This window comes from Oncorhynchus mykiss, chromosome 22 (assembly GCF_013265735.2).
Source record: "Oncorhynchus mykiss isolate Arlee chromosome 22, USDA_OmykA_1.1, whole genome shotgun sequence".
NCBI lineage: Eukaryota > Metazoa > Chordata > Actinopteri > Salmoniformes > Salmonidae > Oncorhynchus > Oncorhynchus mykiss.
The window spans coordinates 14,355,001-14,381,349 of NC_048586.1; the positions used below are offsets into that span (position 1 = coordinate 14,355,001).

General features: G+C 43.8%; 1 protein-coding gene across 10 annotated transcripts in view; it reads right to left on the bottom strand.

Annotated features, from left to right (window-relative positions):
- Nucleotides 1-26,349, bottom strand: part of stxbp5l (syntaxin binding protein 5-like) — a 235,034-nt gene that overhangs the window by 197,807 nt on the left and 10,878 nt on the right. For all 10 annotated transcript variants that reach the window (XM_036958794.1, XM_036958792.1, XM_036958790.1 and 7 more), the window contains exon 2: nt 12,743-12,840. In XM_036958794.1, the coding sequence (XP_036814689.1) occupies nt 12,743-12,840 (98 nt within the window). The remainder of the gene's footprint in view (nt 1-12,742; nt 12,841-26,349) is intronic.

Genomic DNA, 26,349 nt, shown 5'->3' on the forward strand with positions numbered 1-26,349 from the left:
TCTTCCAGAATGGTCTTGTATTTGGCTCCATCCATCTTCCCATCAATTTTAACCATCTTCCCTGTCCCTGCTGAAGAAAAGCAGGCCCAAACCATGATGCTGCCACCACCATGTTTGACAGTGGGGATGGTGTGTTCAGCTGTGTTGCTTTTACGCCAAACATAACGTTTTGCATTGTTGCCAAAAAGTTCAATTTTGGTTTCATCTGACCAGAGCACCTTCTTCCACATGTTTGGTGTGTCTCCCAGGTGTCTTGTGGCAAACTTTAAACAACACTTTTTATGGATATCTTTAAGAAATGGCTTTCTTCTTGCCACTCTTCCATAAAGGCCAGATTTGTGCAATATACGACTGATTGTTGTCCTATGGACAGAGTCTCCCACCTCAGCTGTAGATCTCTGCAGTTCATCCAGAGTGATCATGGGCCTCTTGGCTGCATCTCTGATCAGTCTTCTCCTTGTATGAGCTGAAAGTTTAGAGCAGGGGTGTCAAAGTCAAATGGACGGAGGGCCAAATAAAAAAATCAGCTACAAGACGAGGGCCGGACTGTTCGAATGTTCATTGAAAAATTTTTAAATGACGCATATAGTCTAGTGAACCTAATTGAACCTACTGAAAACCTAACAAATATATTACAATATGATCAGATAAATAAAGCAATATTTTCTTATGGCTCTGTCAGTAATCTTTAATTTTCAACAGACACAAAAGACAAATTTCCTTTATATAAATATCCCCATAACATGAACATTAAATGAAAGAAACCGGTATTCAAGGCACCATCAGTAGACTATATTTTCTATTTTAGCAAAAGTGGGCTAAATTTACTTCAAAGAAAAAACAATAATAGCAATTTTCTATCATCCACTCAACTGAAATATTTTTAAAATATAATTGGATTGAAATACAAAAAAATAAAGTGCAAAAATCTATTAATCAAAAACAACACTTTGTTTAAGGAGAAGTAACATGCAGTGAAAACAAATATTACATTTTAACTTTTAAACTTGAACTGAGTAAAAACTCTAAATATGTGATTGCACAGTAATGTTCACTTGTTTGAGGTTGAGGGTGATACTTGGTGGTGTCCCATCTTTTCCACAAGTTCATCAATGTTCGGGGTAAGGCTCTGAGCTGAAGAAATCCTCAGAATTGAGTGGAGGTGTTCAGCAGTAAGTCGACTTCTGTGTGATGTTTTGTTCAGGTTCATCAAAGAAAACAGTTGTTCACACAGGTATGTGCTGCCAAACATAGACAACGTTTGAGCAGCCTGGATGCGCAGCTGGGGCATTGTGCCGGGGAGGAAACGGGCGAACTCCGCAGCACCCACTGCCGCATATTTTGCCCTCAGTGCATCATTGCATTGGAGGTCAATCAACTCCATTTGGAGGTTTGGTGGTGAGCTTTCCACGTCAACAGCAAATGGGTTACCGAGCAGTTCCAACCTGCTTTTTTGTGCTTCAAAGTCAGCAAATCGGCGTCGAAAGTCAGCGGCAAGCATACCTATTTTATCAGCCAACTGTGTGCTCGGGAACGCACTGGTAGAGAGCTTCTCTTTCATGGTCTGGCAGCTGGGAAAGTGGCTCAAATTTTCTTTCCGCATCTGCGTCTCCCACAGAGTCAGTTTGGTTTTAAATGCCTTCACTGTACTGTACATATCAGAGATGACACGATCCCGACCCTGCAGCTGCAAGTTTATTGCATTCAGATGACTCGTAATGTCACACAGAAAAGCCATTTCACACAGAAACATTTCGTCTCGGAGTTGTGTTGTGTCTTTCCCTTTGCTGTCCAAGAACAGACAAATCTCCTCACGAAGCTCGAAACATCTTTGAAGCACCTTTCCCTGGCTTAGCCATCGCACCTCTGTGTGATAAGGCAAATCACCATGCTCCGTTTCTAACTCCGTCAGAAATGCCTTGAACTGGCGGTGATTCAAACCTTTGGCTCTGATAAAGTTAACTGTGCGCGTGATGATGCTCATTACATGCTCCATTTTCAAGGCTTTACCGCACAACGCTTCCTGGTGTATGATACAATGATAAGCTGTCAGCTCACCTGTCGCGTTTTCCTCTTGCATCTTTTCCCGTATCTTCGCCACCAGTCCGCTCCTGTGTCCACACATCGCAGGTGCTCCGTCGGTTGTCAAACCCACGAGTTTTTCCCAAGGCAGCTCCATCTCATTTACACATCTTGACACCTCTTCATACAAATCATGCCCCGTAGTTGTGCCATGCATAGGACGTAAAGCCAAAAACTCCTCTGTCACGCTTAGGTTGGAGTCCACTCCGCGGATGAAAATTGACAACTGGGCAATGTCAGAAATGTCGGTGCTCTCATCCACAGCCAAGGAATATGCAATAAAATCTTTTCCCTTTTTCACAAGCTGCTCTTTTAGATTGATGGACAACTGGTCTACTCTCTCGGCAATGGTGTTTCTGCTCAGACTCACATTTAAAAAGAGTTGCCTTTTTTCTGGGCAAACTTCGTCACAAACTTTAATCATGCAGTTTTTGATGAAATCCCCCTCCGTAAATGGCCGGGCTGATTTAGCGATCTCTTCTGCCAAAATAAAACTGGCCTTTTGTAGCCTTTGTTCCATGTCCATATTCTTGTTTTTGTCCGCGTGTTTCGTTTCATAATGTCGTCTCAGATTATACTCTTTCAGTACCGCCACACTTTCTCCACACAGAAGACACACAGGTTTTCCAGCTACCTTCGTGAACATATACTCCGACTCCCACCTTGTTTGAAACCCCCGGTTCTCAGTATCCACCTTCCGTTTTGCCATTTTTGATGGGTATCTGAAAGTTAATTTTACTGTGATGCTGACGACTGCTGTGCCAATAAATATTGAAATGAAGCAGCCTACTGCTCGGTGCGTCACCTTTGCATTGTGGGAAATGTAGTATTGGCGCGTGTAAAAGATCTGCGGGCTGCCGGCTTGCTGCGGGCCGGTTCTAATAATAAATCAAGATCATCCCAGGGGCCGTAAAAAACCTTCTTGCGGGCCGGATGTGGCCCGCGGGCCTTGACTCTGACATATGTGGTTTAGAGGGACGGCCAGGTCTTGGTAGATTTGCAGTGGTCTGATACTCCTTCCATTTCAATATTATCGCTTGCACAGTGCTCCATGGGATGTTTAAAGCTTGGGAAATCTTTTTGTATCCAAATCCGGCTTTAAACTTCTTCACAACAGTATCTCGGACCTGCCTGGTGTGTTCCTTGTTCTTCATGATGCTCTCTGCGCTTTTAACGGACCTCTGAGACTATCACAGTGCAGGTGCATTTATACGGAGACTTGATTACACACAGGTGGATTGTATTTATCATCATTAGTCATTTAGGTCAACATTGGATCATTCAGAGATCCTCACTGAACTTCTGGAGAGAGTTTGCTGCACTGAAAGTAAAGGGGCTGAATAATTTTGCACGCCCAATTTTTCAGTTTTTGATTTGTTAAAAAAGTTTGAAATATCCAATAAATGTTGTTCCACTTCATGATTGTGTCCCACTTGTTGTTGATTCTTCACAAAAAAATACAGTTTTATATCTTTATGTTTGAAGCCTGAAATGTGGCAAAAGGTCGCAAAGTTCAAGGGGGCCGAATACTTTCGCAAGGCACTGTAGTTTTTCACTCTCAACAGTTTCCCGTGTGTATAAACAATGGTCCCGCCAACTTGACACAACTGCCAAGTCAATATGAGGCCAGCTTTCGACGCTGTTCTTCATTTTTCGTACACTATACAAATACAAATAATACAAATACAAATAATACAAATACAAATAATACAAATACAAATAATAACTTCAAGCGTTGAGGAACTTGACAGAACAAAACTTGAAGCTGCCATTTTAGATTTGTATGTTTGTATGCCAGAGATCTATATCTGTGCCCAGAAGGTAGGGGGCTATACTGGTCATGGAGTGTGTGCATCATTTTCTTTTATTTAACTAGGCAAGTCGGTTAAGAACAAATTCTTATTTACAATGATTGGCCTAAGAACACGGGGTTAACTGCCTTGTTCAGGGGCAGAACGACAGATTTTTACCTTGTCAGCTCAGGGCCATTCGGTTACTGGCCCAACTCTCTAACCACTAGGCTACCTGTCGCCCCTGTCCAGGGCTATTTGTTCCCCTTTTTCCTCACTCGTTTACATTTTCTTTTTTTTATAGATGTCACTGAAGGGTTCCTGTCTTTATCCAATGACCTTCCCACAGATTTCTATTACCCTGTTCATTGGGTTTCCCTAGAGCACCAAACCACCCCTCAATATGAAAAGATAAGTTGGTTGCTATGAAGAATCTATTAAATGCTTGGATGGATTGGTGTACATTAAACGTCCTCAATTTCTGTAAAAAGAACAGCCGTTGTCGACAGAGTGAATCGGTTCTGTGTTCCTTTTTGAAGGAGAGCTTGTTGTCGAGGATGGTTGCTAAGTATTTATAGTCCTCCACTCACTCAATGACCTGGCCGTTAATCTCCAGCGCTGGGGTGGGAGGTTGGTCTATTCTGAAGTCAATGACCAGGCGTCTTGTTTGAGTTGAGATCCAGGTAGTTCCGGCTACACCAGAGGGTAAAACCTGTAGATTGCAGCCTGGAGGTCTCTGAGTTGCGTGTCCATTATATCTGTATCATCCCAGTAATTTAATCAACGTCACATCTGGGTCCGAGCTCCTACAGTGGCCTGTGTAGAGGGTGAATAACACCGGCGAGATGACAGAGCATCGTGGCGATACTGTACAGATGGTTCTGGATGAGCTGCAGCGACTGTTGAATCTGACCGGCTGGTGTCTATTTGTCAGGAAGGAGAAGACCCCAGAGAATCAGATATGGATTGAAATTCATGTTCTGGAGCTTTTGACCCGTTAAGTTAAGCTGCATTTTGTTGAAGACACTAGAAGAATCCACAAATACCATCCTGTCAGTTTTGGGCTTCTCCATGTGGGTGTGGGCACTGTGCTGTAGGGAGTGAATCATCAACACCCCTGTGCCGCTTGTAGGCAAACCGGAGTGGGTCTGAGTAAGAGCATACCTCCTTTTGTAGCTGCCGAAGAATCACATCAAATCAAATGTTATGTGCCACATGCGCAGAATACAACCTCACAGTGAAATGAATACAACCTCACAGTGAAATTAATACAACCTCACAGTGACATGAATACAACCTCACAGTGAAATGAATACAACCTCACAGTGAAATTAATACAACCTCACAGTGACATGAATACAACCTCACAGTGAAATGAATACAACCTCACAGTGAAATGAATACAACCTCACAGTGAAATGAATACAACCTCACAGTGAAATGAATACAACCTCACAGTGAGTGCCGAAGCGCGTAAAAATCATCTGTCCTCGGGTTGCAACACTCACTACCGAGTTCCAAACTGCCTCTGGAAGCAACGTCAGCACAAGAACTGTTCATCGGGAGCTTCATGAAATGGGTTTCCATGGCCGAGGAGCCGCACACAAGCCTTCCAGTGAAGGGAAATCTTAATGCTTCAGCATACAATGACATTTTTGATGATTCTTTGCTTCCAACTTTGGGGAAGGCCCTTTCCTGTTTCAGCATGACAATGCCCCCATGCAAAAAGCAAGGTCCATACAGAAATGGTTTGTCGAGATCGGTGTGGAAGAACTTGACTAGCCTGCACAGAGCCTTGACCTCAACCCCATCGAACACCTTTGGGATGAATTGGAACGCCGACTACGAGCCAGGCCTAATCGCCAACATCATTGCTCAACCACACCAATGCTTTTGTGAGTGAATGGAAGAAAATCCCCACAGCAATTTTCCAACAGCTAGTGGAAAGCCTTCCCAGAAGAATGGAGGCTGTTATAGAAACAAGAGGGGGACCAACTCCATATTAAAGCCCATGATTTTGGAATGAGATGTTCGATGAGCAGGTGTCCACATACTTTTAGTCATGTAGTGTATATACCACCAAATATCACTACGTAGATCATACACCAGCTCCATGCAGTTGCTAAACAACAGAGTATCATATAGCCAGTAGAGTACAATAATATTGCTGATGTCCTAGCCCTAGAGAATGTATCATATCATTTGCCGAAGCTGATAGCATTGTGTGGATACATCAAATGTCTCAGTGACACTCAAGCCTACCACAGACCGTGTTTCACAAATGCTGCCAGTTTTTCTGCTATCATGGTGTACTGTAGCCACGTTTATCCCTGTACCGATGTGACTGTGGGTCTAACGTGTGGATACATTAAATAGCCCAGTGGCACTCTACCATACCAAAGAAGAGAATATTGCTAGCAAACGTATCGACATGATCTCTCCGAACAGATACGACGCCACGGTGAGTCTATCATATAGCCAGTGAATAGACCAGACGTCCCGGCTATAGGACTGGAGTCAGCAGAGAAGCGAGGTGGCTATCATTGTCATTGTCATTGTCCCTATTCAGCCTGGCTGTACTGCTGTACTGTCACAAAGTGCTGTGACAGGACGAGTATGGCAGCTGTCACTGCAACCACTGTGGGATGTCTCGTTGTGTCTATACTGCTGCTGCTGTGTGTTGTTGGAAATATTTCTCTGGAAGCATTGTGATGACTCAATGGTGGGCTACAGAGCTGACAGCAAACACAGCACACTATGTATACTGTAGATACACACACACTGCCTGGCCGATGTCTGACAGTTGTTCGTGTGTGTGTGTGTGTGTGTGTGTGTATGTGTGTGTATGTGTGTGCATGTGTGTGTGTGTGTGTGTGTATGTGTGTGTGTGTATGTGTGTGTGTGTGTGTGTGTGTGTGTGTGTGTGTGTGTGTGTGTGTCCGTCCACACGGGTGCCAGAACCATTATTAGGACATTAGTTTGATGGGAGAGAGGAGCTGCAGTGAATCCAGCACGTGCCACGCCTGCAAACGACCAGGCAGACCACTGCTACAAAACACTTCATCAGACACACACGCACACAGGCAGGCAGGCACACACACAACCTCACAATAACCACCAGGCACATAACTGCTACATGTCTATGTCCTACAATACTGCTGTTACTCAAATCCCAGCCCAGCAACAGGGTAGACTGAAATTGACTTTCTTCATCCTTCTGCTTACCATTCTTTTATTTCCTCCTCTTCCTCCTCCTATTCCCTCCTTCTCGGGCACCCCTTTCTACCCTTCATCCTCTCATCCTAAACCCTTGCCTCCCTCTTCTCCTCGGGTCCCTTCTTTCCTCCTTGTGTATTTGCTTTTCTTTTTTTCTCATCCTCTTACACCCTCCACTCTTTCCTTCCTTTTCCCTTCCTGCAGCTCCTCTTTCTCTATTTCTCTCCCTCCTCTCCTCCCATCCTCTCTCTCCCAATAGGTTGTGTGAGAGCGGTCGGTTGGCTGGTCAATGTATATGTGGCTGTGTGAGCGGTCGGTTGGCTGTGATGAGAAGTGTCAGGTCGGTCGGTGTGTCTGTTGATACAGTGTGATGAGAAGTAACTGACAGATAGGTCGGTGTGTCTGTTGATACGCTGTGATGAGAAGTAACTGACAGATAGGTCGGTGTGTCTGTTGATACGCTGTGATGAGAAGTAACTGACAGATAGGTCGGTGTGTCTGTTGATACGCTGTGATGAGAAGTAACTGACAGATAGGTCGGTGTGTCTGTTGATACGCTGTGATGAGAAGTAACTGACAGATAGGTCGGTGTGTCTGTTGATAGGCTGTGATGAGAAGTGACTGTCAGGTCGGTCGGTGTGTCTGTTGATAGGCTGTGATGAGAAGTGACTGTCAGATCGGTCGGTGTGTCTGTTGATAGGCTGTGATGAGAAGTGACTGTCAGGTCGGTCGGTGTGTTTGTTGATAGGCCGTGATGAGAAGTGACTGTCAGGTCGGTCGGTGTGTCTGTTGATAGGCTGTGATGAGAAGTGACTGTCAGGTCGGTCGGTGTGTCTGTTGATAGGCCGTGATGAGAAGTGACTGTCCATCAGACAGAAGAGGATTCTATTACCTGGCCTTTATTGAAAAGCCTTTTTCCAATCCAGCATGGCACGGCAGGATAACAGGAATGGCAAACACTCATACACACAGACGCAGAGACAGACAGACAGACAGCTACACATAGACACAGTAACAGACAGCTACACACACAGACACAGAGACAGACAGGCAGATACACATAGGCCCAGTAAGACAGACAGACAGACAGACAGACAGACAGACAGACAGACAGACAGACAGACAGACAGACAGACAGACAGACAGACAGACAGACAGACAGACAGACAGAGACAGACAGACAGCTACACACACACAGGCAGTGACAGACAGATACATACAAAGACACAGAGAAAGATGTATACACACACACACAGAATTCAAACAAAATGTGAGTGCACTGCATAACACATAAAACAAATGGTCTGTTTCAGTTCTGCTGAAGATGACACACAAGTTATTGTATGATTGTAGGGTCTTTCAACCACACACACCACGTCATTCACATAGGGTCTGTGTCAGATCTCAGTAACTGTCTTGGATCTAGTCACTGGGTCGTCCCACTGTAGAGTGACAGTCTGCCAGCCAGCAGCTCTCTGGGATCTAGTCACTGGGTGGTCCCACTGCAGAGTGACAGTCTGCCAGCCCAGCATCGATGACATCATCATTATGCACCACTCACAGACACCAGAGTAGGGCCTGGGCCAGTTCTACAGCAACACTACCAGTAGGATTTTCACAATGGACCCAGGATGTACAGGGGAGCATTATGATATATATATAATATTAATATGTCATTTAGCGGACACTTTTACAGTCATGTACACATTGTTACGCTGGTTTGATGAATTGGACCAAGGTGCAGCGTGGCAGGCGTACATTTTACTTTATTTTTCAAATGTCACCAAAAAACAACAAAATACAAACAAACGTAAAGTTCTGCAGGCTCTACAGCAACGATGCAAAAACAAGATCCCACAAACTGAGGTGGAAAACAGGCTGCCTAAGTTTGATTCCCAATCAGAGACAACGATAGACAGCTGCCTCTGATTGGGAACCATACCCAGCCAACAAAGAAATAGACAAACTAGAATACCCACCCAAATCACACCCTGACCTAACCAAATAGAGAAATAAAAAGGCTCTCTAATGTCTCTAGGCTCTCTACGGTGTGACACACATCATTTTTTTTTACATATGGGTGGTCCCGGGAATTGAACCCACTATCATGGCATTGCAAGCGCCATGCTTTACCTACCGAGCTATAGATTTAAAGTCCTCTATTTAGGGAACTTTGAGCGGTTCTGGAACAGTTCCGAACCACATTTTTGGTGTACTGTAACGTTCGTCGTCTTCGTCTGAGGAGTATGAAGGATCGGAGGACCAATGCGCAGCGTGGTACATGTTCATGACGAATTTATTAAACACAGAACACTAAAACAAAAATAGCAAAGAGAATGACACGAAACGAAACAGTCCTGTCTGATGACATACACAAAGACAGAAAACAATCACCCACGAAACACAGGTGGGAAAAGGCTACCAAAGTACGATTCTCAATCAGAGACAACTAACGACACCTGCCTCTGATTGAGAACCATACCAGGCCAAACGCAAAACACAACATAGAAAAACTAACATAGACAACCCACCGAAACTCACGCCCTGACCAACCTAAAACAAAGACATAGCAAAAGAACTAAGGTCAGAACGTGACATGAACAGAGCACTCTGTGAATGGCATAACATTAATCACTGTCAGCTGACATGCAGCCTGTGAAATCTGACTCCTCATTTGCATAGGGATTGCCGCGTCACATTTTCTGACCTATCCAGACAAAGGATCGATTTTCTCTGGCTGCGAGAGTCACAGACCCACGTGGTTTTATACTTCCTCAAAAGGCCAGACCGGCTCGCGTCTTTTGATGTGTGTCGGATCCCACTGAGATGTTCTCAGATGAATTTAGAACGCTGAACATAAACAATTACAAATAACTTTGTAGAATTGAAACAAGACCAAAACAAAACACAACTTGGTCACAGAGGGACGAAATCCCTTCGTGCTTAAAACTGAAGTTATAACGAGTCAACAGGCATTTGAACTGAGACTAGGCTTCAGTCAGAGGATGCTTGGCAGAACATTCTCTGTCGTCAGATATGTGAAATGTTAATAATTTGTACTGTCACTATGTCTGATCATTTTTATTTTTCAGTTATAAGACATGTTACAATAAGTTGTTTATAATTCGATTGTTACTATATTTAGCATCTTTCAGGGTGGGATGTTAAACGTGTGTCCAGGCTCTTTGTGGTCACTAAAGATCACATGGCACTGAATCGTACGAGTAGGACTGTTAAACCCGGTGTCCTGGCTAAATTCCCAATTTGGTCCTCATACCATCATGGCCACTTCATCATCCACAGCTTCCAGTTGGCTCATTCATCCCCCCTCCTCTCCCCTGTAACTATGCCCCAGGTCGTTGCTGTAAATGAGAACGTTGTCTCAGTCAACTGACCTGGTAAAACAAGGGTTCAATAAGTACATGAATTAGAAAGCAGTTGAAATATTTCAAGCCCTTTTCCCCCCCACTTTGCTGAATAGGAAAAACAAATCATTTAAATGTATGATTTTTTTCCTATTTTGATCTCATTTGTATTGTGTTCTATTTCCCAGAAATGTGAGATTTGAATCATTCTGGCAGAACTAGATATTATGTGTGGGCCTCTCGTGATAAACAATTACTTTTGGACGGAAATCTACATTCTGAACTAGGTCACCAGATTCACTAACCAAATAAGATTATCTAACCAATCACGATCAATGGATTGATCAGTCCTTCAGCCACGGATAGGGTGACAGGGCTTTCTGACTCTGTGGGAGTCCATGTGAGGGATTTGGTCCAGAAATCAGCAACAATATTGATCACACCCACACACGCACATACACACACGCACACGCGCACACACACACACACACACACGCGCGTCCTTGAAATGAATTACATGGGGAGTGTACCGGCACGGTGCACACAGACACACACAATCAATACTCTCATCTGAATGTTTAACTTCGGAGCTCCGGAGATCAATAAGGATTTTTTAACAGGAAGAAAATATATATTTCTACCTGGTGCCAATGTGCTGCTATAGCAGGCAGGCAGGGGAAATCACCATCTGAAGACATGGGTCAGAGAGGTTGGAAATAAATAGAGATGCAGCTAAATGAGGGAGGGAGAGAGAGAAGGAGAGGGAGAGTGGGAGTAGGAGGGAAGGAGAGGGAGAGGGAGAGGGAGAGGGTGGGAGGGAGGGAGAATGAGAGGGAGTAAAGAAAATGAGGATGATTGCAAGACTAAGACTACAAAAAAACTGGTAAGGAGACAGATTGCGAGAAACAACAGCTGATAAGGTGTAACAACACGTCTGAAAACCACACCCCCTTGTCCAATTACCGTCCAATCACAACCATCAAAATACCACACCCATTTCTGTCCGATCTACTATCAGATGATAAATAATACAATGCACCTGTAATAACGGGACTGTTTTCAATGCCATCATGTCATCTGGAGAAGACGATAGTGTTTGTATAGAGCAGGGTGTGTGTGTGTGTGTGTGTGTGTGTGTGTGTGTGTGTGTGTGTGTGTGTGTGTGTGTGTGTGTGTGTGTGTGTGTGTGTGTGTGTGTGTGTGTGTGAGAGAGAGAGAGAGAGAGACTCCATGGACACAACAAAGACAGAGAGAAAAGAGGGATCCAATATGGACCTAGACAAAGAACAGCCACGTTAGGTGTTGACATGTATCCTCTAGTCTATACCCAGACACTTTCAAAGCACAGGGAGAACAGAGAAAGAAGTGAGAGATAGGAGAGTAAGAGGGGTAGAGAAAAAAGAAAGAGAAATGGAAAGAGAAGAGAGAGAATGAAAGAGGGAGGGAAAGAAAGAATGGAAGGAATAGAGAGATGGACTGAATGACAGGCCACATGAGAGCGAGCGGTGGTATTTGTGTTTAGCCTTTCAATGCTAATGCTAATTCCGTCACGGGTCTCCATCATACAGAAACCTGAGCTCTCCCTCCAGTCAGTGCTTCATCAAAGCCTCTGCTGCAGGTCCAGAGAGAGAGAGAGAGAGAGAGAGAGAGAGAGAGAGAGAGAGAGAGAGAGAGTGAGAGAGAGGCAGAGGAAGAGACCGACATATAGGGAGAGAGTGAGTGAGTGAGTGAGTGAGTGAGTGAGTGAGTGAGTGAGTGAGTGAGTGAGTGAGTGAGTGAGACAGGTAGAAAGCGAGAGATCTAATTTTGGCCCAGCCAATAATTTAATCAAATCACATTTTATTTTTTCATTAGCTATTCTCTGTACCCTCACAAATCTCTCTCTCTCTCTCTTCCCTTTCCCTCTCTCTATCTCTCCCTCTATCTCTCACACAAACACGCTCTCTCTCTCTTCCAAGCACACACATACACACTTTTCTCTCGCTCAGTAGCTAGTCAGATTTGCTGGTGTCTATCGCTGACGCTATTGTCAGGACCATCCACCTGGCTCCGTGCTGATCCCCAGTGGCTGATGGGTATGAGCAGAATGAGGCTGGATGTATGAGAGTATAATCTCCTACCTGAGGCGCTACACGTCCACGTCCACCACATCCTCCCCGGCCCAGGTGCCTCCTGGGAGCAGGGGAACGGACAGGTTTGACTCTGTGAAATGACAGCCATGACAGCATTGCAACACAGAATGACAAGTCAGGGGGAGGGAGGGAGGGATGAAGAGAAAGGAAAGGATACATCCGAATGCCTCCTGTTCTGGAGCCGATGGCCAGGATCTTCTGGACGGGATCAAAGGCCAGGCAGGTGGGCTGGTACGGGAAGCCATGGCGTACCGTCTGGAATAGGAAAAACACAAACACACTTTAATTACCATTCACATTCAATACACATTGTTAGAGTTAGAAATTGGTTAAATGTGTACATATGTTACGGAATTGTGATCAGTATGTAGGAAAACTCTTTTTATTTTATTACTAAAATAGATCAATAGATAAATAGATTTTGTCAGAGACAAACAAACATCTAAAATAGACTGAAATAGAAGTAATGAATCAGGAGCAAGAGCCCATAAGAGATCAGAAAACAGAGAAGGAAGAAGGGGCTTCCAGAATAGGTAAACAGCAAGAGTCTACACTGAGCTGCTGTCCATGGTGCTGAAATATTCAGCAGCTCTTTCCCCAGTCAACTAAGACTGGTGTTTAAATCTGCATGGGCGCTGTCCGCTAGCAGTGCTGCTGAAATCAATGCTGTCACTGCCCAGAATCTATACTGGTAATCATACCAGAGCTGTCCAAACAGGGTGGTGCTGGAATATATGCATTGACGCTGTCCGCTGTCTGCACTGTGCTGAAATCCATATAGGCGACAACAACTTTCCAATGACTGTGTTGGAATGGACAGTTAAGCTGTGTGTTATCCAATGGCCTCCCAGGAAACCCAGCAGTGGCCCTGTTCATCTGTTTCCATTCAGACTAGCTCCTGTGTTTGGCTGAATTATGGCAACAACGTCTCTGTCCTCTCATCTTTAATTCATAGACATGAAATTGGAGCGGGGCTACCAAACAACAGGCTGAATGAATGAGATAGAGTGGTCATAAAAGCTGTGTGTGAGAGAGAGAGAGGTCATGAGAGAGACAGAGAGAGCGAGAGAGAGAGATGTAATACAAGCTGAGTGAGAGAGAGAGCGAGAGAGAGAGAGAGGTCATACAAGCTGAGAGAGAGAGAGGCTGAGAGACAGGGAGGGAGAGAGAGAGAGGCTGAGAGAGAGAGAGGCTGAGAGAGAGAGAGAGAGAGAGAGAGAGAGAGAGAGAGAGAGAGAGAGAGAAAGGTGTGAATCATGCCTTAAAAGGGAATGTGTGTGTGTGTGTGTGTGCATCCGGTATGTTTACATGTGGCATCTGCTCCACTACTCACACTCGTGCTAATGAAGGACTTTATAGCCTATAGATTTTCATTTAGGGGCCTGTTTTATTGCCCACTATTAAAACCCCCAGCAGCCTCCAGACTCCTACTGTAACCCTGCTCCTTCTGTGTCTGTCCACCCCAAATCAAGCGGCTTTCTAACGTCCACTATCTCAACTTGCATACAGCCAGTTTTCAGAGGAGAGGGAGTGCTATGTGGATACACTGTCAAATATTTACTAATCATAGAAAAACTAGGGAAACCAAATCAAATATGCCTTGGCATAATCAATGGAACAGCTGAAAAAATAAAACGAATATCAGCGTACACCTGTTCTGTTTTTGTGCTCTGCTGTGTCTCTGATACCACGTACTAAAAGAAAATGGGAAAGAATATGAAGGTTTTGATCGCACGGATAATTCACAGCATGCTGCTATCAAAGGATAGCAGCATCACACGTTGGAATAGGAGGAAGCAACAAAGGTAGTGTGTTCGTTGAGAAGAGCAAATATCTTGCATTTTGTATTTTGATTTCTTCCTATTCTCAGTGCATATGTTGTTTTGCCAACACCTTTGAAAGGAGAGATATGTGTTTATGCTTCTCAAAAGGCTGAGAACGTAACACTCAATCATCCAACATGAATCTGCCTGCAGACATTGTGTAAGTGCAGGGTTGGGGAGATGGGTTAACAATAATGAAATTCATGAGTGACACACGTGCACATGCACATGCACACGCACATGCACGCGCGCGCACACACACACACACACACACACACACACACACACACACACACACACACACACACACACAGCAGACCCCTGTAGGTGTGGTGGGTAGAGGGTCTCTGGCAATGATCCACACTGTACAGAAGGAACCTTTCAATCAGCAGTAGAACAGTCCTGGCTGGGGTGAACTGCTGCTGCTGTGTGGACCTGACCTCTTAACTAACCACCAGCTGCCATTAACTTGTGACCTGGAGAGGAGGGAGATATGGGGAACACCTCCCCCCCAGGGCCCCTGACGTACCAAGCCCAGCTCGGTGCACTCTGCTCAGGCTACAGATGGGGCCAATAGAGACCCACCCGGAGGAAAGAACCATTAAATATACACATCACAGACATGAAATGGATGAAAAATGCATTTACCCTGGTGAATCTCAGAGCTGCTCATGCATATTTCACAACCTCTAAAGCCATTTTTTTCTGTGCGTGTGTGTGTGCGTGCGTGCATCTGCTCTGGGTCCATCTCTATGGTCGCTCTTACACTCTGATTGCACCCTCATTCTATTTCTCCCTCTTTTTCTTTCTCTCTCTCTCGCTACATACTGAAACAGTATTTGTCTGTATTATGGATGTGTGGGGCTCCACATGCAGCTGAGTTATCTATGTGTCGTAGCTATAACTCCTCATTGTGTTTCAGTACTGGCTCTGTGTCGGACTCCTACTGTAGCAGACAGGCAGTGTTTGATGATAACTCCCCTTCCTCTCTCCTCCTCTTGGGAGACTGTCGTTATCTTGCCACATTATAAGATCTGCTCTCTTTTTATGTCAGAGGCCTGTCAGAGGTATCTTCAGAGGGTGTCAAGATATCAAGCTATACCCGTATTGCTCCTTCTCCCGCTCTCTCCTTCTCGCTGTCTCCCTGTCTGCCTCCCTCCCCCAGCTCTGTCCCACATCCTCTCACCGCCACCTTCTGTCTATCGCTCACTCTCGATCTCTCTCGCCACTTTCTCTGCTAATTCTAGTGAACAAGACGAGCCTAATCTAAATATCTTCTAACAGCAGTGTTGCGACTCCATCCTGATGTCGCTCTCAGCTACAGTGAACTCTATGCCACGACGGAGACGGACCAGTCATTGTCAACACAGAGCTTCGTCAACTCAGCCTCATACCCGAGACTTCATCAGCTGCTCATAATCAAACACTGGAGCCTGGCGTTTCTGGTGAAACCACAGCGAACATGTCTCCTCACACGTTTCAATCCAATAAAAGAAACACACAAAAAACGGGTTTGCTACTGTAACTCTGAGAAAGATCTCTGAAGTCAAACATAAAACGTGCTTCAATCACATCCAGAGGAACATTTTGTTTTGCCATTTGCTACCTGAACGTTCTTACACTGTACCGGCTTGGATGGATAAAAAAACGAACACGTCAGAGCAGGAGAGGTCTAGAGCATTAAACACAAACAACAGATCCAAGCAGTAACAACAACAAAAAACAGCACATGTTGTTTTAGACATTAATACACATAGCGTAGTATGTAGTAGTCGCATATACATTTGCACTTAGTTAGTATACAAACCATAGATAAAGAAACAACTGGGGAGAGATTCAGAAGGCACTGGTGATGTACAACCTGAGGCAGAAATACTGACTAGGAGTGAATAATGCATCGTGTGTGTGTATGGGGGGTGGGGGGGTGGGGTTGTGTTTGTGTGTGTGTGTGTGTGTGTGTGAGAGAGAGAGAGAGAGAGACCCAAGAATGTACACAAACACAGGCATGCATACACACACACGTTCAACATCACACTAAACATGCGTCACATGCAGCAGGGGGCCCGCTGATACATACTACTGTCTGTGCATGCGTGGGTGTGATTGTGGTTCTGCCATGTGTGTGTACATGTCTGTGGCTCTGTACATCCAACCACCCTCTATTGCCTCATTGGGTGATCGCAGCCTCAGAGAAGACACAGTAGTTGAAGGGAAATGGAATTAACTTCCTGCGCTAGGAATACCTATTTAACCTTGCTTCATCGAATTATGAGCTGTTTCCATCAGTCAAAAGAAGGCGAAGACAGACAGAAGGACAACTCAACTGAACCTCCTCACCAACAGTGAGGCTACTATTTTGAGGCTACTCTAAAATTCCTTTGATGTGCAGAGGACTAAAAATAAAAGACAGATCTGAACACTGGTACTGTAGGAGAGGGGGATGAAAGGAGGAGTGGAGGAGAGGGGGATGAAAGGAGGAGTGGAGGAGAGGGGGATGAAAAGAGGAGTGGAGGAGAGGGGGATGAAAGGAGGAGTGGAGGAGAGGGGGATGAAAGGAGGAGTGGGGGAGAGGGGGATGAAAGGAGGAGTGGAGGAGAGGGGGATGAAAGGAGGAGTGGAGGAGAGGGGGATGAAAGGAGGAGTGGAGGAGAGGGGGATGAAAGGAGGAGTGGAGGAGAGGGGGACGGGCTAGACGGGGTCTCTCCATAGTTAGAGATGTAAAAAAGAGAACTAGGAGGGAGTAGGAATCAGCACATCGAAGTACATCATTGTGTCAGTTGTGAACAATTCCCGTTGCCTGATTGTGGATTACAGTGAAATATTCTAAGTGAGAAAAGACGATAGGAAAAAGGGAGGATCGTGAGTATTGATTTGGCTGGTCTGGTGTAATGTTTGAGGAAGCCAGAAAGCTGTAAGTCCTTCCTTCAGTACAGAGACAGCAGCTTACAGATTCTCACAAAATGGGAGGAAGCCATTCTTATCCACATCCAGATATAATAAGTGCTTCCCAAGCACAAACACACACACACACACACACACACACACACACACACACACACACACACACACACACACACACACACACACACACACACACACACACACACACACACACACACACACGCATGCCCAGTCGAGCGAGCAGGGAGAGAGGGCAGTATGAGACCAGAGTGAAGGGATGGGGAAAACAATGAATGAGCTGGGATAACCTCCTCTTTGCTAATGGGTGCTAGCTACACTCTTACAAATTAAGGGTTCATTGGGGTTCTATGTAGAACATTTTGGTTCTTTGGTCAAAATGTAAGAACCCTTTTCAGAGAAGGGGTCAATCCTTGAGAAAGTGGTTTCCATAATTCAAAAACTGGCAACACCAACTGCCATTTATCCAGTGACGACTCAATAACGCAGTTGTTTAAGTTAATCAACGTATATTTTTCCATTCAAATAAATGAAGCCATAATGATATGATAAACTATAGGACGAGATAGATAACGTTGTTTCAAAGTTTGAGCACTATATTAGGCTACCGTTTGTTACCTAGCAAGCTAGCTAGCTAAGCCTATAGAGGGGAAAACACTTTAATTAGCTAGCTAGCCACTTTACAAGCTAGCTAACTCTTGTGAATAAACGTTCATTTTACTTATTGAATGTGCCAAATAAAACTGCAGACCCAACCTGACATTGGCAATTAGCTAATTGTTACTTTTATCTCAGTATTTCAGGGTGGAGTCCGATGGGAGGGACTAGCCATGTTGCCGCTGAACCCAACTACCAGGCACAAAGAGGATCCCTCTTTTGGCTGCTGTTGATGGCAACAACTGCATGTAAGTCGGTCTTCTACATTATAATAATGATATGTCTGTGTACCAGTTTGTCTACATTCTTGCAGGTATAAGATTGAATCCCAATTATGTTCATTTTTTCTTCCTCTCGGGAACCAGGTAGGCAATAACACATATTGTCCTGTACCATAAAGAAGGCATAACCCCTCAGAAGGCATAACCCCTCGGAAGGCATAACCCCTCAGAAGGCATCCAGAATTGACATTGGGCCATCATTCAAAACAAAGAGCCTTCCTGTCCACCGATCTGTGCATATTTCCCCAAAAAAATGTTTACATTACCTAAACTGTTTGTGTTTGAGAGTGACTATAATGACAATAACATCTTACAAATATATTGGTATTCTTTTGTGTATCATTTCATTATTTATTTTCTATTATTTATGATACTATTTTCTTAGTAATACTACTATTTTATTAGCAGTAGCCATAATGGAGCAAATTGGGGTTAGGTGCCTTGCTAAAGAGCACATTAACAGATGGATCACCTTGACGGCTCGGGTATTTCAACCAGCAACCTTTTTAGTTTCTAGCCCAACGCTGTAACTGCTAGGCTACCTGCCACCCTAGGGGTTCCATATACTGTACAGTGGTTCTTCCTGTAAAAGTTGTGTAATACTGCAGCACACCTTGCGGGATACCGTTGAATTCTATGGCACGTTATTTCATTGTCAGCCATTGTTGCCATTAATGCGAGTTAGTGCTAGTTTGACCACCAGAGGGCATCTTTGAGAAGCATTTTACTTTTTGTAAGATTGGCTGTACTAGAAAATGTAAAACCTTTTTTGTAAGAACATAGTATATGGGATTGACTTTAGATGTAGCTTAATTCATTTGATTCATATAAATTAAGGGTTCACAAATAAATTCAGAGATTACGCACATAAAATCACTGTCTCTATTCAATTATTATTTGTGTCTATTTCTCTGTGTGTTGATTGGTGGGGGAAAACAGGTCTACATTAAAAAAGGTAGTGTAGACCACTGTAGGCTAACGTCAACATTTGTTCAGAAGCATTTGCTTGATAGCAAGATAAAATGTCGCTCTCAAAACGTATCAAGAAGAAAGGTGGATAATGAAAGTCGAGGATTGAGAGAAGAATGTACAGAGAGATATGCGTACATCTCTCCATCTTTTCCCAGTGCCAAGCCAGTGTGTCTTATTTGCAATGAAAATGTCGCTGTTAGCAAATAATTCAATCTCAGACTAATTATGGTGTGAATCTAAGCACAGAACTTTCAGTGGCCTTCCCGTCCCATATAGAGGCCCGATGCAGAAACATTGAATCATTAACAGCAAGCTACCCACACAGCTTTTTTTTGCGGACACACAGTTGAAGTCGGAAGATTACATACACCTTAGCCAAATACATTTAAACTCAGTTTTTCACAATTCCTGACATTTAATCCTAGTAAAAATTCCCTGTCGTATGTCAGTTAGGATCACCACTTTGTGAAAGAATGTGAAATGTCAGAATAATAGTAGAGAGAATGATTTATTTCAGCTTTAATTTCTTTCAACACATTCCCAGTGGGTCAGAAGTTTACATACACTCAATTAGTACTTGGTAGTATTTCCTTTACATTGTTTAACTTGGGTCAAACGTTTCAGGTAGCCTTCCACAAGCTTCCCACAATAAGTTGGGTGAATTTTGGCCTATTCCTCCTGACGGAGCTGGTGTAACTGAGTCAGGTTTATCCATTTTGTGAAGTGCTATTTTGTGAAGTGATGCTGCTACCCCCGTGCTTCATGGTTGGGATGATGTTCTTCGGCTTGCAAGCCGCCCCCTTTTTCCTCCAAACATAACAATGGTCATTATGCCCAAACAGTTCTATTTTTGTTTCATCAGACCAGAGGACATTTCTCCAAAAAAGTACGATCTTTGTCCCCATGTGCAGTTGCAAACCATAGTCGGCCATTTTTCTGGCAGTTTTGGAGCAGTGGCTTCTTGCTTGCTGAGCGGCCTTTCAGGTTATTTATTTATTATTTATTTCACCTTTATTTCACTTCTTATGGCTGGGGGGCAGTATTGAGTAGCTTGGATGAAGAAGGTGCCTAAACTGCCTGCTCCTCAGTCTCAGTTGCTAATTTATGCATATCATTCGTAGATTTGGATAGAAGACACTCTAAAGTTTCTAGAACTGTTTGAATGATGTCTGTGAGTATAACATAACTCATATTGGCAGGCAAAAACCTAAGTTGAAATCAAAACAGTAAGTCAGAAATCTGAGCTTTGTATGTGTTCACCAGTCCCCAATGAAATCCCTTGAGACATTAATGATGTTGCACTGCCTAGGGGTTCCACTAGATGTCAACCATCAATAAAAATTATAATGAGACTTCTATGGTGTTGTGTGAGTGAATGATAGCAGAATCAGTCGGGTGTCTGGCAGTCAGCCATTTTCTGATCATGTTTATTCCTCGTGGTAGTCACTTGCGTTCCATTGCTAATGAAGACAAGAAGGAGTACTCCGGTTGGAACTTTATTGAAGCTATTTGTTAAAAACATCCTAATGATTGATTCTGTACTTAGTTTGAAATGTTTCTTCGACCGGTAATATAACTTTTTGAAGTTTTTGTCTGCTATAACGCTGACCAGAATTTGGATATGTATACCAAACGCGCTAACTAAAGAAGGTATTTGGACATAAATAACGGACATTTTCGAAAAAAATAAAACATTTATTGTGGACCTGGGATTCCTGGAGTGCTTTCTGACGTAGATCATCAAAGGTAAGGGAATATTTATCATGTAATTTCTTGTTTATGTTGACGTCAACATGGCGGCTATTGTGACAAATATTTCTGAGCGCCGTCTCAGATTATTGCATGGCTGGCTTACTCCGTAAAGTTGGAACTAGTGAATGTAACGCGCCAATGTAAACTCATATTTTGATAAAATAGACATGTATTGTGTAACATGAAGTCCTATTAGTGTCTTCTGATGAAGATCATCAAAGGTTAGTGATTAATTCTATCTCTATTTTCTGTTTTTTGAAACTCCTCTCTTTGGCTGGAAAAATAAATGGCTGTGTTTTTCTGTGCTATGTGGTGACCTAACATAATCGTTTGTGGTGCTTTTGCTGTAAAGCATATTTGAAATCGGACACTGTGGTGGGATTAACAACGAGAATAGCTTTAAGATACATGTATGTTTGAGGAATGTTAATTATGAGATTTTTGATGTTTTGAAAATGGCGCCCTACACTTTGACTGGCTGTTGTCAAATCGCTCCTGTTAACGGGATTGCAGCCATAAGAAGTTTATTTAACAGGGTAGGCCAGTTGAGAACAAGTTCTCATTTACAACTGCGACCTGGCCAAGATTTTTTTTTAAACAGTGCAACACATACAACAACACAGAGTTACACATGGAATAAACAAACGTACAGTGAATAATAGAGTAGAAAAAGTTTATATAGTGTGGGAAAATGAGGTAAGATAAGGGAGGTAAGGCAATAAATAGGCCATGGTGGCGAAGTAATTACAATATAGCAATTAAACACTGGAATGGTAGATGTGCAGAAGATGAATGTGCAAGCAGAGATACTGGGGTGCAAAGGAGCAAGATAAATAAATAAATGAATACAGTATGGGGATGAGGTAGTTTGATGGGCTATTTGCAGATGGGCTATATACAGGTGCAGTGATCTGTGAGCTGCGCTGGTGCTTAAAGCTAGTGAGGGAGAGATGTGTCTCCAACTTCAGGGATTTTTGCAGTTCGTTCCAGTCATTGGCAGCAGAGAACTGGAAGGAAAGGCGGCCAAAGAAGGAATTGGCTTTGGGGGTGACCAGTGAGATATACCTGCTGGAGCACGTGCTATGGGTGGGTGCTGCTATGGTGACCAGTGAGCTGAGATAAGGCGGGGCTTTACCTAGCAGAGACTTGTAGATGACCTGGAGCCAGTGAGTTTGGCGATGAGTATGACACGAGGGCCAGCCAACGAGAGCATACAGGTTGCAGTGGTGGGTAGTATATGGGGCTTTGGTGACAAAACAGATGGCACTGTGATAGACTGCATCCATTTTGTTAAGTAGAGTGTTGGAGGCTATTTTGTAAATGACATCGCCGAAGTCGAGGATCAGTAGGATGGTCAGTTTTACGAGGGTATGTTTGGCAGCATGAGTGAAGGATGCTTTGTTGTGAAATAGGACGCCAATTCTAGATTTAATTTTGGATTGGAGATGCTTAATGTGAGTCTGGAAGGAGAGTTTACATTCTAACCAGACACCTAGGTATTTGTAGTTGTCCACATATTCTAAGTCAGAAACGTCCAGAGTAGTGATGCTGGACAGGCAGGCAGGTGCGGGCAGCGATCGGTTGAAGAGCATGCATTTAGTTTCACTTGCATTTAAGAGCCACAGAATGATAGTTGTATGGTATTGAATCTCATCTGGAGGTTAGTTAACACAGTGTCCAAAGATGGGCCAGAAGTATACGGAATGGTGCTGTCTGCATATAGGTGGACCAGATAATCACCAGCAGCAAGAGCGACATCATTGATGTATACAGAGAAAAGAGTCGGCCCGAGAATTAAACCCTGTGGCACCCCCATAGAGACTGCCAGATGTCTGGACAACAAGCCCTCCGATTTAACACGTGTAAATATAGGACTCGTTTTACTGTGGATATAGATACTTTTGTACCTGTTTCCTCCAACATCTTCACAAGGTTATTTGCTGTTGTTCTGGGATTGATTTGCACATTTCACACCAAAGTACATTCATCTCTTGGAGACAGAACGTGTCTCCTTCCTGAGCAGTATGACGGCTGCATGGTTACATGGTGTTTATACTTGCGTACTATTGTTTATACAGATGAACGTGGTACCTTCAGGCATTTGGAAATTGCTCCCAAGGATGAACCAGACTTGTGGAGGTCTACAATATTTATTCTGAGGTTTTGGCTAATTTCTTTTGATTTTCCCAAGAGGAAAAAGAAGCACTGAGTTTGAAGGTAGGCCTTGAAATGCATCCACAGGTACACCTCCAATTGACTCAAATGATGTCAATTAGCCTATCAGAAGATTCTAAAGCCATGATATTTTCTGGAATTTTCCAAGCTGTTTAAAGACAAAGCCAACTCAGTGTATGTTAACTTCTGACCCACTGGAATTGTGATAAAGTGAATTTTAAGTGAAATAATCTGTCCGTAAACAATTCTTGGGAAAATGACAAAGTAGATGCCCTAACCGACTTGCCAAAACAATAGTTTGTTATGAAGAAATTGGTGGAGTGGTTGAAAAACAAGTTTTAATGACTCCAACCTAAGTGTATGTAAACCTCCGACTTCAACTTTATTCTGTAACTTAAACAGGTTAAATCTGCAGTTACAAGGAAGAGGGAAACAGTCGCAGACGAGGTGGAGAAATGTGAGGAAATATGTACACTTACAGAATTACTATATCATTATTAACAGGGCAAAAGTCCAGTTACTGGTCAAAATGGTATTCTGAGAAGACCAGACTTCTGACTTATTGTTGTCATAACTCTATAGGACTACAATTAGAAAAACAGTAATACTTGACTAACCTGAAGGTCTGAACTCTTTGACAATCATTTGGAGTTCTTTACCAGAATAACCAGACAAACAAAATTGATTTATACAATCAACATTTATCAACACTCATCAAAATAGTTACAAACATAATGAGAATGATTGGGAAATGGAAAGAATTGTTAAGAAGTGAAGAACTGGAGATCCTGTACATAAAATGGTGTTAAACTCAGTCTGTGATCCAAGTCTGTTGTGGTTTCTTGTTTGTTCAGGCAGCATAGAGGAGAACAAAGGAAGAAGATGGCTGTGTGTCCTTTCTGGTTCAGTTGTGTGGTTCCGCCTTCAGGTTTTTCCTTTGGTCCTGAGTTGATGTCGTTATGCTTGTTGCACTTCTTCGTTGAGTTGCACAGGCTGAGCTCTAATTGTCTACTCCTTCTGTCCTTGAAGAAGATTTGTCTGACGTGTACTGGTCAGGCAACACCAGCTCTTTAAAGTATTCAGTCTTCTTCTGAGCCTGTTTAGTGCATGGGCACTTCCGTCCCTATTTCTGTACTAGATTACAGGTACTATTCCCGAAAAGGTACTTTTCTCCCTAATGTATCAGTTCTGACCATTAAAGGCAATGGTCCAGGGCCTATGGTCGGGCCTGCTGAAGATGGAGGTCCTACTCCCTCCTTCAGGTCCACAGAGAGTACGAGAGAGGGGAGCAGTACTTGTATATCCTGCTAGGTCACATGGTATCACATCTAGGTGTCAAAAAAAGTATTTTGGGGAGAAAACCTAAAGTTGTTTCAGGTCAAATCAACAGAATGTTCAGCATTGTTCAACATGTGACATTCAAAAGGACACATCGCTACAGAAGCAAGCGATAGAACCCTTTTTGGTTCTACATGGAACCTTGTTTCTAAGAGTGTAGGGTCTCATTGGTGTGTGAAGGAGAGAGTATACTGTATAACGGTGTATTTATATGTCTAGTTATACAATGCGTGTGTGTTTGTGTGTGCGTGTGTCCATGTGTGTGTGTGTGCGAGTGTGTCCGTGTACTGTGCGCGCGAGTGTGTGTGTGTGTGTAGTGGGATGTTCGTGTGGGTGTGCAATTGTCTTGCATTTTCCATCTTCACAGGTGAACTCACAAGCATGTCTTCACATACACATTATATTCTAGAAGATATCTATGGTTCCATGCTCGCCTTACGGCAACAGTGAGCCTGTCTCTCTGTGTGGGTGTGACATGCTTTACGTATTCGTATGATGGGGGCTAAAGCCTGTTAGCCTGTGATTAAAGGCATAGTTCACCCAAATTACAAAATGACACATTGATTTCCTTACCCTGTAAGCGGGCTATGCACAGAGGTATGACAGCAATTCATGCTTTGGGTTAGTTCCCCTGGCAGTGGCTAGAAGAGTTTCCAAATATGTTAACATTTGGAAACAGTGTCACTGAAGTAAACCAAAGCATAGAATCGTCTCTTTTTGTCTCTTTTGACGAACATGTCAGGAATGTTTCAAGGACAGCTTTTTTCCATCTACGTAACATTGCAAAAATCAGAAACGTTCTGTCCAAAAATGATGCATAAAAATGTATCCATGCTTTTGTTACTTCTAGTTAGACTACTGCAGTGCTCTACTTTCCGGCTACCCGGATAAAGCACTAAATAAACTTCAGTTAGTGCTAAATACGGCTGCTAGAATCCTGACTAGAACCCAAAAATGTCCCTCCTTACACTGGCTTTCTGTTAATGCAAGGGCTGATTTCAAGGTTTTACTGCTAACCTACAAAGCAATACATGGGCTTGCTCCTACCTATCTTTCCGATTTGGTCCTGCCGTACATACCTACACATACGCTACGGTCACAAGACGCAGGCCTCCTAATTGTCCCTAGAATTTCTAAGCAAACAGCTGGAGGCAGGGCTTTCTCCAATAGAGCTCCATTTTTATGGAATGGTCTGCCTACCCATGTGACAGATGCAGACTCGGTCTCAACCTTTAAGTCTTTACTGAAGACTCATCTTTTCAGTGGGTCACATGATTGAGTGTAGTCTGGCCCAGGAGTGTGAAGGTGAACGGAAAGGCACTGGAGCAAGGAACCGCCCTTGCTGTCTCTGCCTGGCCGGTTCCCCCCTCTCCACTGGGATTCTCTGCCTCTAACCCTATTAGAGGGGCTGAGTCACTGGCTTACTGGTGCTCTTTCATGCCGTCCCTAGGAGGGGTGCGTCACTTGAGTGGGTTGAGTCACTGACGTGATCTTCTTGTCTGGGTTGGCGCCCCCCCTTGGGTTGTGCTGTGGCTGAGATCTTTGTGGGCTATACTCGACCTTGTCTCAGGATGGTAAGTTGGTGGTTGAAGATATCCCTCTAGTGGTGTGGGGGCTGTGCTTTGGCAAAGTGGGTGGGGTTATATCCTTCCTGTTTGGCCCTGTCCCGGGGTATCATCGGATGGGGCCACAGTGTCTCCTGACCCCTCCTGTCTCAGCCTCCAGTATTTATGCTGCAGTAGTTTATGTGTCGGGGGGCTAGGGTCAGTTTATTATATCTGGAGTACTTCTCCTGTCTTATCCGGTGTCCTGTGTGAATTTAAGTGTGCTCTCTCTAATTCTCTCTT